Source organism: Sinocyclocheilus anshuiensis, unplaced genomic scaffold (assembly GCF_001515605.1).
Source record: "Sinocyclocheilus anshuiensis isolate Anshui unplaced genomic scaffold, SAMN03320099.WGS_v1.1 scaffold1094, whole genome shotgun sequence".
Taxonomy (NCBI): Eukaryota; Metazoa; Chordata; class Actinopteri; order Cypriniformes; family Cyprinidae; genus Sinocyclocheilus; species Sinocyclocheilus anshuiensis.
The window spans coordinates 827,775-845,842 of NW_015536578.1; the positions used below are offsets into that span (position 1 = coordinate 827,775).

The 18,068-nt window shown below is 36.0% G+C and overlaps 2 protein-coding genes across 4 annotated transcripts in view; both read right to left on the minus strand.

Annotated features, from left to right (window-relative positions):
* Positions 1-10,961, minus strand: part of LOC107702933 (unconventional myosin-XVI-like) — a 99,816-nt gene extending 88,855 nt beyond the window's left edge. For 2 of the 3 annotated variants that reach the window (XM_016505384.1, XM_016505402.1), the window contains exons 1-4: positions 9,377-9,504; positions 8,351-8,501; positions 7,075-7,185; positions 3,960-4,025 (exon numbers count right to left, since the gene is read on the minus strand). In XM_016505384.1, coding sequence (XP_016360870.1) covers positions 3,960-4,025; positions 7,075-7,185; positions 8,351-8,501; positions 9,377-9,498 — 450 coding nt within the window. In that variant the 5' untranslated portion in view covers positions 9,499-9,504. Of the gene's footprint in view, positions 1-3,959; positions 4,026-7,074; positions 7,186-8,350; positions 8,502-9,376; positions 9,505-9,787; positions 9,939-10,813 lie in introns of those variants that run through there. The other variant, XM_016505392.1, reaches the window with a different exon arrangement.
* A 5,135-nt stretch (positions 10,962-16,096) lies between these two features.
* On the minus strand, positions 16,097-16,525 carry LOC107702968 (unconventional myosin-XVI-like). The gene is made up of 2 exons (XM_016505446.1): positions 16,406-16,525; positions 16,097-16,257 (listed from the first exon to the last, which is right to left on the minus strand). The coding sequence occupies exons 1-2, from the start codon at positions 16,520-16,522 to the stop codon at positions 16,114-16,116; spliced, it is 261 nt and encodes an 86-aa protein (XP_016360932.1). The 5' UTR covers positions 16,523-16,525; the 3' UTR covers positions 16,097-16,113.
* Between the last annotated feature and the right edge of the window lie 1,543 nt (positions 16,526-18,068).

An 18,068-nucleotide genomic window follows, 5' to 3' on the forward strand; every position in this document is an offset into this window, starting at 1 on the left:
TGCAAACACGCAGAGTTGTAAATGTGAACAGGTGGACCGACAAGATAATGCATTATAAAATCTAAACAATTAAGACAAATTATATTTACATAGTTATTTAATTAATGTAATAATTGATTAATAATAAGTGTTTAAATTGATATCATAATTGATACAACTCGTCCATTTACTTAAAACTTTATATAAAAATGTTGTTTTGTGAAAACCTGTAAGTCATGCTTTTTACAGTCATTTTACAGTTTAATATGTTACCACAGTCATTGCCCTACTGCGCTCATATGATATTTTATTTGTGCAGGTCTTAAAAAATGTCTTAAGTCTTACATTTGAGTTTAAAAATCCTGCAGATACTGAGCTTAAGATGACTTTAGGGAGCTCTTTTGGTCCCTTACATTTATTAAGGTGAAATGGTTACTAAGGACTTTGTAGCAACACTTAAGGGAACACTTAAATAATTAAGGGGAATACTTAATGGCAGACTTAAGTTTCCTTAAGTTGACCCTTAGGTTTTTTTCTTGCAACCCAAGTTTCACTAAGGGCTTAACCTTATAACTAAGGGATTTCTTGGCATAAGGCCTTTCATGCAACCAGGCCCAGATCTTTACTGTGGTTAGATTGTTTTTAATCTTTCACTTTTATTGTGGATTTTAGCCTCCAGCCGCTATGACTGACAGGAAATTAGCCCAGCAGAGGCACTTGGACAGTTTGGAGGGACAAGATGGAGGCTGTGTACCAAAGGACAGAGTTGATATACATACCTGGATTAAAGTTTATGATAAAGGGGTTCAGGTGATGTACAGATACTGAGTTTAAGATGACTTAAGGGAGCTCGTTTGGTAAATAAATAAATTTATTAAGGTGAAATGGTTACTAAGGACTTTGTAGCAACACTTAAGGGAACACTTAAATAATTAAGGGGAATACTTAATGGCAGACTTAAGTTTCCTTAAGTTGACCCTTAGGTTTTTTTCTTGCAACCCAAGTTTCACTAAGGGCTTAACCTTATAACTAAGTGATTTATTTGGCTTCAACGTTGTGTACTTGCTCTAAAATAAATACATAATGTGTTTTTAATCCTTCATATACACATTGTGTTATGTATACATGGACAATCATAGTGAAGGTGTGAAGGTCAACTATGCAAAAAAACATTCTAGCTCACTTATAAACATACTTGTAAACATACTGAGTCCATTGAGACAGAAAATGAATTCAGAATACAAATAGCCAACAAACAACATGTGACATAAAACCAGAAATGTCCCAGCTAACAGGGAATGCGCTTAGAACTTTTCAGAACGTTCTGGCAAGGTTTGCTCGAAGTTAGGAACAAACAATCTTTAATAGAACAGTCATTCACAGTTATCTGGTTAATAACATTCTCAAAACATTAGCACAAAAACATTATTTAAACATTGTTTATGGGACTTTCTTCTGAAACCTTTTAGTTGAACATTCGTCCAAGATGGTATAAACAACATTCAAAAGTGCATTCCCATAATGTTTACAAAATAATAAAATGAAACTTACCCCTTAATGTTCACATAACCAAGAAAAAAAAATATGAACAATATAAAAAATGGACATTTTTAACATTCAGAGAACATTAAGAAATACCATTTGCATAGCTTCTTGGGGACATTAGAAAAAACGTTCTTGGAACATAAGCTTGTTAGCTGGGGTAGCGTTTTGTCACACTAAACCCCTATGTCAAAAAAAATAAATAAATAAATAAATACACTTTAACATATCTTTAGTACTTATTATGGCTATAATATACTTTAAAAATAATATGCTTAAAGGGGTAGTTCAAATGAAAATTTTGCCATTAATTACTCATTTGTGCACAAAAAGTATTCTTGTAGCTTCATAACATTACAGTTGAACCACTAATGTCACATGGACTATTTTATCGATGTCGTTAATACGTTTCTGGGCCATAAAACATTTCAGTTTCTGTCTATGCAGGGTCAGAAAGCACTCGGATTTCAACAAAAATATCTTAATTTTTTATACGGAATTGAACGAATGTCTTACGGGTTTGGAACGACATGAGGGTGAGTAATTAATGACAGAATTTTCATTTTGGGGTGAACTAACCCTTTAACTGTCACCCTTACCTAAGTGTTTATACTAGGCGCTTCACGGTAGTTTCTGGCAACATACGGCAATGGGCGCCGCAGTTACTATAGTTACTGCATCTCACAATAAACGTATCTATGACAATAAACAGAACATAATGAAATACAAACCTAACCAACTAAAACACAGACAAACATTAAATAAACATGAGCGCTGCCCGTTTCTGCGCTGCTTTGTGTAGTCGTTACGGAGGAAACCACTTTGTTTCTGCAGTGAAAGCGACTCCTGCTGACCAATGACAGAAAATTTACCAAATGTGAAAATGAACCCATGTTTTGACGCTGCAAACACGCAGAGTTGTAAATGTGAACAGGTGGACCGACAAGATAATGCATTATAAAAATCTAAACAGTTAAAGCAAATTATATTTATATTGTTATTTAATTAATGTAATAATTGATTAATAATAAGTGTTTAAATTGATATCATAATTGATACAACTCGTCCATTTACTTAAAACTTTATATAAAAATGTTGTTTTGTGAAAACCTGTAAGTCATGCTTTTTACAGTCATTTTACAGTTTAATATGTTACCACAGTCATTGCCCTACTGCGCTCATATGATATTTTATTTGTGCAGGTCTTAAAAAATGTCTTAAGTCTTACATTTGAGTTTAAAAATCCTGCAGATACTGAGTTTAAGATGACTTAAGGGAGCTCGTTTGGTAAATAAATAAATTTATTAAGGTGAAATGGTTACTAAGGACTTTGTAGCAACACTTAAGGGAACACTTAAATAATTAAGGGGAATACTTAATGGCAGACTTAAGTTTCCTTAAGTTGACCCTTAGGTTTTTTTCTTGCAACCCAAGTTTCACTAAGGGCTTAACCTTATAACTAAGGGATTTCTTGGCATAAGGCCTTTCATGCAACCAGGCCCAGATCTTTACTGTGGTTAGATTGTTTTTAATCTTTCACTTTTATTGTGGATTTTAGCCTCCAGCCGCTATGACTGACAGGAAATTAGCCCAGCAGAGGCACTTGGACAGTTTGGAGGGACAAGATGGAGGCTGTGTACCAAAGGACAGAGTTGATATACATACCTGGATTAAAGTTTATGATAAAGGGGTTCAGGTGATGTAACATGAGCATGATGGTGATCTGAGGCCATCACAGATGGCGGTGCACATGTCCTTCTCTCTCAATGCGTCATTCTGACTCTGAGCCCCAATCTGGGGGACACACTGGAGAAATCATGCCTGAAATGAGTCTCTGATGCAGGGATCGACAGGGGACAGACGCCCCAATGGACCCACTGCATATAATTTATAAAGTGTGTGTGTGTGCATTCCATCTACTCCGCTGCTCCCCTTCACGTGCCAGTAAAGCGTTACGGCGGACAGATGGTCATCTTGTCATCTTTTATTTTTCTTAGCGGCGGGTGGCACATGCTGTGTGTCCCTGATGAGTGTGCTCTCATCAACTCTGCCTTCCTGTGGACAGCCAGCTGTATCAGAGGGGACAACAGTCGGGCTGGACGGACGCTAAGCTTGAGAACCTCTAACAAACCGAAGGAAGATACAGAAATAAATAGAGGAAGGAGGAGTGGGGATCTTATCGGTAGATGAAGAGGGCACAGGAAGTGAGCGCTGTATGTTGAATAGGCTATCACTGTCAGGAAGGCCATGAATAATTTATCAAGAGATCAAGTCCTGTTTGAATTGAAAGTGCCGCGCTGTGCTTACAGAGTGTGAACCAGAGAACAGCTTAAAATGTTCTCTAGTTAGAGAGACTCTAAATCATACTGCTGAAGAAAGAAGAATTAAACATTTATTTGATATAAAAAACAACACTGAATGTGTGTCTCTGTACTTACAAGATTAGAGTAGATGGGCAGGTCCTTATAAGGGTTAATAAGGAGAAGAATGTGTCCAATGTAGGTCTGAAAAGACAAAGATGAAAAAAGTTAACGGTTAACATTTTTACCAGTTTTAGCCTCAACATGCCCACAGTCTAATGACAAACACTGGCTGAAATCAATAATTTCATTGTGTTTGGTTGGTGCTGCACAGCTTTTGGGATTGAAGGGCACACCTTTCTACTTCAAACTACTGTTGAGTTTATCAGGTTGATAAAGTGACAACTTGTCAGGATGAACTAATCACTGTTTTTTTAGACTTGTAAGATTAATGGCATCAAATCTTTGAAAGATAATAAAGAGATAAAGATTAAAGTTTTGTTTGAGGCACTTAGTAATCTAGATATGCACAATTATATTTATATCAGCTGCATATTTTTTTATGAGTGACACTATCATTCAAAAATCTGAGGTTGGTAAGATTTCTTAATGTTCTTGGATAAAAATGGCTCATACTCATTAATTTGGTAAATAAATAAATACAGCAAACAGTAATAATATTGTGAAATATTATTACAATGTAAAACAACTGTTTATTATTTTAACATATTTTAAAATGTAATTTATTCCTGTGATGCAAATCTGAAGTTTCAGCAGCATTACTCCAGTCTTCAGGGTCACATGATCCTTCAGAAATCATTCTGATATGCTGATTTGATGCTTGAGAAACATTAGTTATAATTGTCAATTCATATTTTTCATACATTTTTATACACTTACAAATTACACTTTTTCAGGATTCTTTGATAAATAGTAAGTTATGAGGAACAGCATTTGTTTGAAATACAAACTTTTGCAACATTACAAAAGTCATGTCACCCTTAAACACCACATAATATTTCCTCCTGCAGCTGCAGTACAATGGCTCTCATGAGTCCTGAGGGTATCAGTACAGGTCAACTGCTAATTTATCTCTCAAGTGGGTCAGCTGCACCAGCCTTATTTCTTGCTCCTAGTCAGATTACTCTATTACAAGCCCTGTTATCACTGAGACGACAACAATGCCTCCTGGGAATAGAGGACTAGGTTGCTGTTGTGTTATACTAGTGTTCTCTCAATCACAGCCTGAAGGTCAGTAACCTTTTAGTGTCAGTTTCACAAATCTTTCACAGCACATCTGATGAATAGGGACATACTTGGACTCTTTCTCAGAGAACATGTTTTACCCATTTACTATGACAAGACTTTCAGTCTTGTGTTAGATCAGAGATCAGAGAGCACTCTTTAGAGGTACTAGTTCATATTAGAGAATATCTAGAGGTGAATGAACTAAATAACTAACATCATCAGACTGGACTTCCTATCTGCTGAGGGAAACATGGATCAATCCCCTCTTATAAAGTGCACGTCTGGTATCTCTCACTCTTTCCATCTCTCTTGAAACGATTAGTAACCATCACCATCTCTATCCATCATTGCCATAATGACAGACATCATTAGATCCCATTACAGTGTAACACAAAAGCCCCCATCTCTGCTCTCTCCCTCCATATCGACCTCAGTAGGGAGACTTCATTATGGCCCATTGTAAAGTGTGGGAATAGCAGCGGCCATTAAGCATAGATTTGGCTCCGGTCATGGACGAGCACAGTGTGTAGTCGACAGCCAGGCATTACTGCCCGCGTGCAGCCATAGACCGCAGGCCTGCTCAAACGATCCACGGTGAGGAGGGAGATGAATATAGAGATGGATTTATTCCTTTAATCGTACTCTCATTGATTCACAAGAAAAGACAACTCTCCTTTAGGACGGAATAACAGACATGCAAGAATGGATGCTTTTCTGAATTGTCCACGCTATGAATTGCTCTTTCAGTGTACAATAACATACTAAAGCACATGTAAAGTACTCGATTATAATTTTAAGTTAAGTGTTATTCAATATTGCATTTAAAGTTAATGCATTTTAAATGTTCTAAATTTGAAAATTCATTGCAAATGTGCAAATATTTAAATACATGACACGATTTTCAATAGAAATGACATTAAAAGCACATTTTAGTTAACTATAAATGCTTGTCTGTACATCCGGCAGTACACTTGATCAATTTCTATGACAATAGAATTATGAAATCACATGAAGTCCTACTAAAGTGGGTCAAAAGGACTTAAGTTCAATCTACTGAAGACTTCTGTGAAAGTTTGAATGATGACGCAAATAAATAGTTAAGAGTTACGAGTCGATTCAAATCAACAGATTGTTAGTCAGGCAAGCCATTGTTAGTCACTTATATGAAAATGTAAGCCCGTCATTAACTGATATCATTCACAAAATCTGTTCAATTCTGGGAGTCAGACGAAAGTAGACAATTGTCATATAGAACTTAACCACCAGTGTTTGGAGCAAGAAACCTTAGCTAACATTGTACTGTACATAGACTTTGGTGAAAAAATAATAATAATAAAATGCTAAAATGTAGAATATGACCCTTTAAATATAAATAGCGGTAATGGCATTGACAGTATCCATGGTGGCAGAGATAGAATCAAGAATAATTGAGTTAGTACAGCTGTAGGATTATAATAGCATCAAGGCATATAATAAATGTCAGCAGCCAAGATTTATAGTAGCAACAGCCATTGTGGTAATAGTAGCAGTAACGACAGCAGCCGTTAACAGCTAGTCGATGTAAGAATGTCTTTTCATCTCCCCAGGGCTGGCTCAAGTCTTTGGCCTGAATACAGTGAGACCTAGAGGGCTGCCATCCAAACACCAGTCTCTGGCCACGCTACAATCAGAGGCCTTGGCCACTCTCCAAGACCTCACGACAAGAGATCCAGCAGCAATGTGTGTGTGTGTGTGTCAAAGGCACACTGGACCGGATGGCTTGGTGAAAGACCACAGAGTGTATGATAGAGGCCAGAATCCGGACATCAGCTCCATCCGAGTGAGTTAAGACAGAGAATGAAAGGCTCTTCCTGAACAGGCTAGACTGAGGGTTGGGTTCCTAACTGTGTGTTTATTCTCGATTTGAGGCTTTAGGAAGTGACATGGTTAATACATATTTCTCACTAACCAACTGCATGCTTCATTATAGCCCAATGATTGTGTATGTGTTTGTGTATTTACGTACATATATCTGGTCGTTAGCAAACCGCTTCTGCATCTCATAGAGCAGGCTGCTGTCTGTGAGCTCACTGAGGGATGCCAGGTCATCATTAGGAGCAGGAGGCATTAGTTTCACCTGGAACACAAAAACATTCCTTATTATTAAGGCTGCTCCGATCAGGATTTTTGGGGCCGGTCACCGATCATCTATCACAGGAAACAGTATCTGCTGATAAGATCACCGAGATCACTATTTATAGTGATGCTCCAATCAGGATTTTTACAGATATTCATTCAGGTATGTCATTTAATGTATTTTTATTGCATTTATTTGAAATAGAAAATTGTGTAACATACTAAAGGTCTTTACTATCACGTTTGATACATGCATTGTAAATGTTGTCTAATCAATCAAATAGACGTGAAATCTACTTTCTCCTTCCTAAAATACACACATACACTTAAGCTTACATAGCACTGCAGGCCTGAGAGTAAGGGAACTAATTTTCCTGTTCTTCAGAGGTCAGAGGTCACTCTCAGGGTGAGTGGGGTCAGCGTGTGCAGTGGGATAGATTACTGAGGCTCTCTACTTCCAAACTATGACTGATTCTACTTGCTGCTCTCCAATAGCAGGCCAGGACTTTCTCAAATGCATTAATCCCAAACCTGCTGTGGTGAGACGAGATTTAAGTGTATTAGATGTTACTCGTTTCTCTGTATTACCCGTTGGGAACAAGACAAATCACTCCGAATGTGCAAGATCAGTATAGAATGCAATTGCTTTGTGCTAGTGAATGTATAGGATTGGTTCAGTTTATAGATTCTTGTGCATATTTAAGCTATATTATAAAACCTAGCCTTCCAGGGTAGCATCCAACCTAAAATACTACCTACGATGCTTTAAATGGCGTACACTCTTAAAAATAAAGGTGCTTCACGATGCCATAGAAGAAACTTTTTGTCTAAATAGTTCCATAAAGAACCTTTAACATCTGAAGAAACTTTCTGTTTCACAAAAGGTTCTTTGTGGCGAAAGAAGGATCTTCAGATTACAAAAAGGTAAGAAAGAACCTTTGACTGAATGGTTCTTTGTGGAACCAAAAATTCTTCTATGGCATCGCTTGAAGAACCTTTTGAAGCACCTTTATTTTTAAGAGTGTACTCTACATGTAAGCGTGTCACTGTGTTTTGGAACAAAGCTTGCATGATATATAATGCTTTGTTTCAGATGAATGACCAAAACACACTATATACTTTTGTATACATTCTTTAGAGGACAATTTTTCCAACTCTCCTCTGACCTGCTCCAGTTTTCCTGCAGCACTGGGATAGGATCCATCCAGCCCGTTATCAAGTGAAGGCTGCCGTGTCAGAGCTCCTCCTGAGTCCCTGAACATGGCCTCCTTCTCCAACAAACTGTCCCTCCTAGAGATGGGTAGAGCCATAGTAGCCCTGAAGGAAGTAAAAAAAAAAAAAAACCCCAAGAAAGAAAGAAATCAATATCAACTAAATCCATCTTTGCACTGCCATGGTGGCACAGAATCTGCATCTGAAGTGGCATTTAGGTGCATTCACACAGATCGTTTAATGCAGCTCAGAGGTGGCATAAATGCATTTACGCTGTAATTACAATGGCCTAAATAATACTATAAGAAAGCTTTAAAATGTTGAATATATAAATATTAAATGATTAAAAAATGAAATGGTACTTTAAATATGAAAATAAAAAACACCATCATTGAATCATTCATTCAAACGATTCATTCATAATAGCCAATTCATTCAGGACCGAAGCAAGTAAATTAATTGATAAATGGGTCACGGAATCATTTACTCAACTGATTTGCTCAAAAACGCTGATTCATTCAGTAACAAAACACCATTGTGTGTTTCTCGGAGATGCACAATGTTTTGCTGTTGCTTATTAATGTTTTATTTAAAGAACTTTTGGTGACACTGCTGATATTATTAGGTAAAAAGAAAAAAAACACTTTAATATTGAATAACTATAACATGCTAAAATGTACAGTATATGTATTCATACTGGGCAATTATCTTGAATTTTGGGACATTTTTAGTCACTTTGGTGGCATTATCTCAAGCCCCTGTTAATTTCCAATCCTGATATAAATATATAATTTTACTATATACCTACTAGCCTGAGTAGGTTTTTTTTAGCCTGAATGTCAGTCTAAATTTGCTAATCACTAATCACTTCCTACTGACATCTGAACTCTCTCAAATCTAGAGAGTGTTCAAGTCAATGGATTGGCAACACATTCTCTGAATCAGAAACTGTAACCACTGTCTGTAACCACTGTACATACAATTTATTTACAGGCAGGCTGCTGTCCTGGTTGGCCTCTGTGCAGTGCTCTTCTGATTGTGGAGGCGGAGCCGAGGGGTCTGTCTGTCTCTGTACCCAGAATTCCTCTGCTCTCATCAGCATCTCTGCAATCTGTTGTGGCGAAAGAAGGATCTTCAGATTACAAAAAGGTAAGAAAGAACCTTTGACTGAATGGTTCTTTGTGGAACCAAAAATTCTTCTATGGCATCGCTTGAAGAACCTTTTGAAGCACCTTTATTTTTAAGAGTGTACTCTACATGTAAGCGTGTCACTGTGTTTTGGAACAAAGCTTGCATGATATATAATGCTTTGTTTCAGATGAATGACCAAAACACACTATATACTTTTGTATACATTCTTTAGAGGACAATTTTTCCAACTCTCCTCTGACCTGCTCCAGTTTTCCTGCAGCACTGGGATAGGATCCATCCAGCCCGTTATCAAGTGAAGGCTGCCGTGTCAGAGCTCCTCCTGAGTCCCTGAACATGGCCTCCTTCTCCAACAAACTGTCCCTCCTAGAGATGGGTAGAGCCATAGTAGCCCTGAAGGAAGTAAAAAAAAAAAAAAACCCCAAGAAAGAAAGAAATCAATATCAACTAAATCCATCTTTGCACTGCCATGGTGGCACAGAATCTGCATCTGAAGTGGCATTTAGGTGCATTCACACAGATCGTTTAATGCAGCTCAGAGGTGGCATAAATGCATTTACGCTGTAATTACAATGGCCTAAATAATACTATAAGAAAGCTTTAAAATGTTGAATATATAAATATTAAATGATTAAAAAATGAAATGGTACTTTAAATATGAAAATAAAAAACACCATCATTGAATCATTCATTCAAACGATTCATTCATAATAGCCAATTCATTCAGGACCGAAGCAAGTAAATTAATTGATAAATGGGTCACGGAATCATTTACTCAACTGATTTGCTCAAAAACGCTGATTCATTCAGTAACAAAACACCATTGTGTGTTTCTCGGAGATGCACAATGTTTTGCTGTTGCTTATTAATGTTTTATTTAAAGAACTTTTGGTGACACTGCTGATATTATTAGGTAAAAAGAAAAAAAACACTTTAATATTGAATAACTATAACATGCTAAAATGTACAGTATATGTATTCATACTGGGCAATTATCTTGAATTTTGGGACATTTTTAGTCACTTTGGTGGCATTATCTCAAGCCCCTGTTAATTTCCAATCCTGATATAAATATATAATTTTACTATATACCTACTAGCCTGAGTAGGTTTTTTTTAGCCTGAATGTCAGTCTAAATTTGCTAATCACTAATCACTTCCTACTGACATCTGAACTCTCTCAAATCTAGAGAGTGTTCAAGTCAATGGATTGGCAACACATTCTCTGAATCAGAAACTGTAACCACTGTCTGTAACCACTGTACATACAATTTATTTACAGGCAGGCTGCTGTCCTGGTTGGCCTCTGTGCAGTGCTCTTCTGATTGTGGAGGCGGAGCCGAGGGGTCTGTCTGTCTCTGTACCCAGAATTCCTCTGCTCTCATCAGCATCTCTGCAATCTGCTCAGTAGCAGCCAAATCTGTAAAAACCAAAGTCATAGTGGGTCAGTGTAGAAATCATCTTACTGGAAGTCAAAAGTGATTTTTCAGTTGTAGCCGAAGGTTAAAAAGAAAAAGAAAAAGCTTCAAGTTTCAAAAGTTTCATCATGATGCTAACCAAATAGAGATGAATTTGGTTTCAAAGATTCTTTTTTTTTTTTTAAGCAAGCATCTTCAACATAGGAAGGAAGGAAGAACAGTGGCTGAGCTATTCCTTCTCAAAAAGAACAGTTCTATCTCTACTAAATAGTATTAGTGACTAAAGACAGCATTTATAATATCATTTTGAGCCATGATTTTCCCTGGGGCCCAATCGATTTACTCCCTCATTCCCTCTGTAGCTCAGCCCCTGCTGTTCCTCACATGGATGTGGCCATACTGAGATGGGCATTGAGCCCTGCTGCAGATTGATCCATCTGTGCTCTGATCGGGGGTCGGGGAGGCAGATAACCCATCCCCCCATGATAGGAACCAGCCTTTTGTCTTTCTTACTGCAGGAAAGTGACACCCAAGAGAACGATCCTCCAATCACACACATTCTCTCTGAAAGTCAGATATATACACTGCTCTCTAAAGAGATTTTAAGTGAGAAGAAAGGATTTACTTTGGCTCTGCGTTTCATCCCAGGTCATCCTTAAGATACTTCAAGCAAAATTGCATAAGATACTAAGAATCTTGATTTTTTTATTTTTCAAAACAAAACAACAACGGCATACTATTTGCTAATAAGTACAGTACAGTGGTGTATTTCATTTCACATGCAAACAGGGTTTTTAAATAGTAGCCCAAAAGGCTTATCAGTAAGAAAAGAGCCCATTTAATTGCTAATGTCAGAGAAAGACTGGAAAATGATCATAACACCAAAATAAAAAAAATATTGTAAAATTAATGTACAGTATTTACTGAACAACCTTACATTCACTGTACTACAATATTTTTGACTAATACAGTAAAAATAAACTATATTGTAATGAAAGTCTGATAATCATCAAGAACAATGGTATTATTCTTATTCTTCTTACTGTTGTTGTTGTAACATTTAAAATAAATCCATGTATTCCTAAAGGGAACGGATGGCTAAACACCATCTAATCACACACACACACACACACACACACACATCTCCATGACTTGAGAGGAACTCAAAGAGAATACTAAAAAATATAGGTCACATCTTAGAGACGTCTGCATCCATCAGCTCCGAGTCTAAATCTACAACATCAGCTGCCAGATCAGTTCTGCTCCTGCCTCCAGTGCCAAACATTTGCCAAAACCTCACATTCACACCCTCAGCACTGTGTTCATTAGCTACAGCCTGCACACAGATATACAGCCATATTTATCTACATTTGTTTGCTTATCCGTTTAATTATGTTACTGTGCCTCTGTTTGCTTTACGAACACAAAGACAGGCACTATATCACAGTATGTCAGAGTCCAACACACTAGAGTTGTGCTGCAGGACTCTGTGTGACTGTGTGTACATAGCATGCATAACGTGAAGGCATGGTTTTGATGTATTATGTATGTATGTATGTATGTATGTGTATGTGTGTCCAAAAACAGCTTAAATACAACAGAATAACTTGCCAGATGGCCGACTTCATTAGAAATGGCAATATTACAAGGTTAAAGCTGAAGTGTGTGATTTGTTTAATGTTGAATACGTATCTCAGCTTACAGACATAATTGTAAGTGAACTATTCATAGTTTCGAAGTTTAAGTAGTTATAAGTTTGTCAGAAATTATTGCAAAGACTACCGGGTTCTTTATAGCTTGCATTTTAAATAACTGATTGATTGATTGATTCATTAATTCATTCATTTTTTTGTATGTTAATTCATTCGTTCATTTTTATAGGTTTAATTTGAATTTATTCATGCAATTATTTAAATATTACGGGTATAATTTGTATTAATTTATTAATTCATTCATTGAATTATATCTATCTATCTAGAGAGAGAGAGAGAGAGAGAGAGAGAGAGAGAGAGAGAGAGTGAGAGAGAGAGAGACTACAGATACACTGTACTCCCTGCAATCTCAGACCACCCTCCACAAACAAATACTAATTACATTTGGTATTTGGACAAAATACTATTATTTTTGGACAAGTGCTTTGGTAACATCACTGTACTCTTTAAAGTACCCTGGGAATACATAATGATATACTTTATCAAGATAGGTATATATAATGTCATATCTACCAGAGTCACAGTAATTTTTGTAACTGTCAGCAATATAGTAGAAGACAGCCTCACACTCACTCTTGATTCTCTAGAGGTCCTATAGACCTTGACCACCAAAATGGTGCTGTCGTAGGTGCCAGGGCTCAGTCAATGGATCTGAAAAACTGACTTCAAAGTCAGAGGATACAGTAACTGACCGCTGTAATCTGCCCACCAAAATAACATGTCACAGATACAGTTTACAATACAGTTTAAAATAGTTTTTTAATGTTTTATGGAGAGAAAAAAGTATCTTTGCTCAACAAGGCTGTGTTTATTTGATCAAAAATATTTTAAAAAGTAATATTGTAAAAAATATTATTAAAAATTTAATTAATTCTGGTAATTATATTATTCCTGAATTTCCAGCATCATTACTCCAGTCTTCAGTGTCACATGACCCTTCAGAAATCATTCTAATATGTGAGGGTGCAAAAAAATCAAAATATTGAGAAAATTGCCTTTAAAAGTTGTCCAAATGAAGTCCTTAGCAATGCATATTGCTAATCAAAAATTAAGTTTTGATATATTTACAGTAGGACATTTGCAAAATATCTTCATGGAACATGATCTTTACTTAATATCCTAATGATTTTTGGCATAAAAGAAAAATGTATTAATTTTGACCCATACAATGTATTTTTGGCTATTGCTACAAATATACCCCAGCGACGTAAGACTGGTTTTGTGGTCCAGGGTCACATATGATGATTTGCTGCTCAAGAAACATTGCTTATTATTATAGTTTTTAATATTTTTTGGAAACTGTAAAAGCTTTTATTTATTTATCTTATTTTTTTCCCCCTAGGACTTTCTGATGAATGGAAAGTTCAAAAGAACAACATTTATTTAAAATAGAAATCTTTTGTACCATTATAAATGTCTTATTGATTTTAATGCATACTTGATAAAGAAAAAAATTCTTACAAAAATAAATAAATACAATTATCCAAATTGCATAACCCAAACTAGTGTGTGTCTTAAGAACTTAGTTTAAGAACTGTTCCATACAGAGCCCCCTAGATGGACATGGCGACGGGGTTAAAAAAAAAACATGGGAGGAAAAATTACATTTCAATGCCAACCCAGGCTCATTGGAAATACATGCTTGTGGTGACATTTCTGCAACACCGATATTTCATACCTTACTGCATGTTTCGCGGCAGTTTCAAAGTGAAATGTCCAGTGAGTGGCACTTAAACGATCATTCAATATGTGACCCTGACACATTTTTATTACATTGATACAGGCACGTATTGCTGCATTGCTTCAGGTACATATTGTGGCAGTTCAGAATTCAAATGTCCGGTGAGTGTCGCCAAAAGTTAATGTTCTATGGTGCTGGAAATACCCCCTACACCAAACCCAATCCTAAATATACCCGATAGTGTTAAAGAATGCAAAAATTATATAAAAATGCATTCGCTGAAGTAATCATGCTATTTTAACTTCCTTCTACGTGGGTATTTAGTATTGATTTTCAAATGTTGCAGCATGTAAAAATTGTTTTGAAGTCATAATACAATATTGTGCAATGAATTGTGTGAAATTAGGGTTTCCTAATCAAAACTCTAGCCCTGTAAATCATACTTTTTGTGGAAAGGAATAAAAGCTGTAGGAGTTTTACTGCCTCTTGTTTTAATTCCAACTGGAAACTGCAACGATTCGTACGTATCTCTCTTTTTAATTTTTCTATAACCATGTCCCCTTAGGGGCTCTGAAGTTGAGGCTCCAGCACCAGCATCATGTTAGTAGAAAATGGATAAGAAATGGAGAGAAAATCTAAACCATGCACTGGGCTGCAAATGTGCTAACAAAAACCTTAACCTCACAAAAGAAAGAGGGGAGGAAAAAGGAAAACAGAATGGTGTGTATGTAGGCAAGAGTATCCTGAGGGACAAAAAGAACAAAGGAGAAGAAAGAAGGAATTATCTTCATCAGCAACCTGAAACACTATCAAATATTTGACCATGTCAGCAGGTTCGTCCTTTCCTCTAGAAATCAATCTCCTCTAGCATAAGCGCTGTTATTCAACTCATATAAAACACATTAGTACTTCATATGATCCTCAAAGCTTGAGTGCATCTGGCAGAGAATTGGTAAGATCAATGCAATGCTGAAGTCTCATTAATCAAAAACAGGAAGGGAGGGTGAATTAATGAACTGTATTTGGTCTACGATAACTCTAATGTCAATACATTCCACTGACCGTGAACAGCAATCTGATAAAAGGGCTTAACACAAAAGCACAGGAAATATAGCACATTGCACTCATGCAAATTCAAATTAGCCAGAACATTTGTTATGTCCAGGGGTCAGCAACATTTTTGACACCAAGTGCAACAGAAATAAACAAACAATAAACAAATAAATAAATGTAATTATTTTTATTGTATGCATGTGTTTATTTGTATAGCACTTCAAATTAATATAAAATGCATTTATTTACTCTACTAAAATAAATTAAAACATTTGTTTATTTGTATGACACTATGAATTAATGTAATATGTATGTATTTTATTTATATCTTTAAAGACGGAATTACTGCAAGAGACAGCTTGGCATGTAAATCTTTTTTTTTTTTTACTTTTTACTTTATTTAAATATTTTTAAGTTAATTTATAGATTTGTTTATTAATTTGTATAGCTCTATAAAATTAAATGTAATTTGCATTCATTTTATGTTTATCTTTAATTAAAGGAAGAATTACTGCAAAAGACAGTTTGGCATGCAAATGCATTATATTAATTTGCAGTGCAAAACAAAATAAAATAACAGATGAAATTAAATTATCACTGAGAGAGGTTTGGCAAACCTGAAGAAAATACCATCAATCATGTGCCTAAAGTTGCAAAGCACTGGTTCAGTCCATATTTGACTGTGATTTCAAAAGTCAGTGTCCATCAGGAAATGATATGTACCTGCCCATATTTGGCAGCCAGATGTAAGGGTGTCCAGTAGTTGTTGTCAGACACCTGGACGTCTGCCCCATTCTCCAGCAGCAGAGACACCACCTCCTTATAACCACTGGCACTGGCGATGTGTAGCTGCAAACACAGACAAACACTTCACATGTGATGTTTCATTTGGCCAAAAGTCTTCCCATTCAAATCACCATCTGTACACATTACACATACCGTGTCATATTTAGAGATCAGAATGGCTACACATTTTGAGATTCATGTATTTTCTCACCAGCGTGACCCCATCATCATTCTGTTGATTGACGCTGCCCCCGCTGCTGACCAGCTGCCTCACGTCAGACAACATGGTGGATGAGCGCTGGGTCTTCATCTGGTGCATAGAGCTCATGTCCACTCCTAACAAATGCACAGACAGGTATAGAACTGAGAATGAATGCAGATGATGGACACGCAGGAGTTCAGGACAGAAGTCACATGACAGAGCTTTTATTCGTCAGTGTATGGGATCAGATGGGATGGGATCTCACTCGATGTCCTAATTTTGTGTCAACTGGAGGATATATTCTTCAGTTTCACATGTCAAACAGTGCTCTATTAGACAAAGCATAAGATCAGCAGTAGCAGAAGATGTGGAGTAGGCCATCCTGAGATCGTGAGAGTCTTGACTGTAATGATAAACGAAGTCTGTGACAGCAGCCCAGAGAAGCGTGTCTGTTTCTCTGGATCTCGCTGATTGATTAGCAGACTAAAGTAACTCTTACTGTATCCGGCATGTGCGCTGACAGAATGGATGACTGTTAACAACACGGTTGAACGGTATGACTGTATATGCAGTTCAGTCAGTAGAAATATATCTGTGTGGTTATCAGATGGCAGAACTGCTTTGTTATTTACACATGTGAGCAATGGCAAACATGGTGTCACACAAAAATCTATACCAGAATGTGTCCTACACAAGACAAGATGAAAAATAACTGCTGCAGTTTCAGTCAACACAGAGCAAAAATGTCCTACCATCTAATGAAGCATTTGAGAATTTAATTTAATGATTTAATTTAATAATTTTTTTTATTTTAACTCTTTATTTTAATTTTGTGATTCTCTGGAAACAGTGTATGCAATTTGAATCTGAAACAAACAAATATATGAAAGAAAAAATGTAAATACAGGTAAATATAGGTGAAAATACACTAATGATCACAAGTATGGGGTCGATTGATTGATTGAAATTAATACTTTTAAGCAAGGATGCATTAAATTGATCAAAAGTGACAGTAAAGATATTTATAATGTTACAAAATATTTCTATTTCACAAATTATTTTCTTCTGAACTTCTGAAAAAAATGCATAACAAAAATATTAAGCAGCACAAATGTTTTCAACATTGATAATATTTCATGAGCAGCAAACATTTTTAGGATGATTGCTGAAGGATCATGTGACACTGAAGACTGAAGTAATGATGCTGAAAATTCAGCTTTGCATCACATTATATTTTAAAATATATTAAAATAGAAAAGTTATTTTAAATTGTAATCATATTTCACAATATTACATCTTACTGTATTTTTGATCAAATAAATGCAGCCCTGGTGAGCATAAAAGACTTATTAAAAACACATTCATATACATATATATATATATATATACACACAGTCGTGGTCAGAATTATTGGCACCCTTGGTAAATATGATCAAAGGAGGCTGTGAAAATAAATCTGCATTGCTAATCATTTCGATCTTTTATTTTAAAAAATCACATAAATCTAACCTTTCATTGTAGAATAAGAATTTAAAATGGGGGGAAATATCATTATGACATAAATGTTTTTTCCTAATACACATTGGACACAATTAACGGCACCCTTTTATTCAATGCTTTTTGAAACCTCCATTTGGCAAAATTAACAGCTCTGAGTTTTCTCCTATAATGC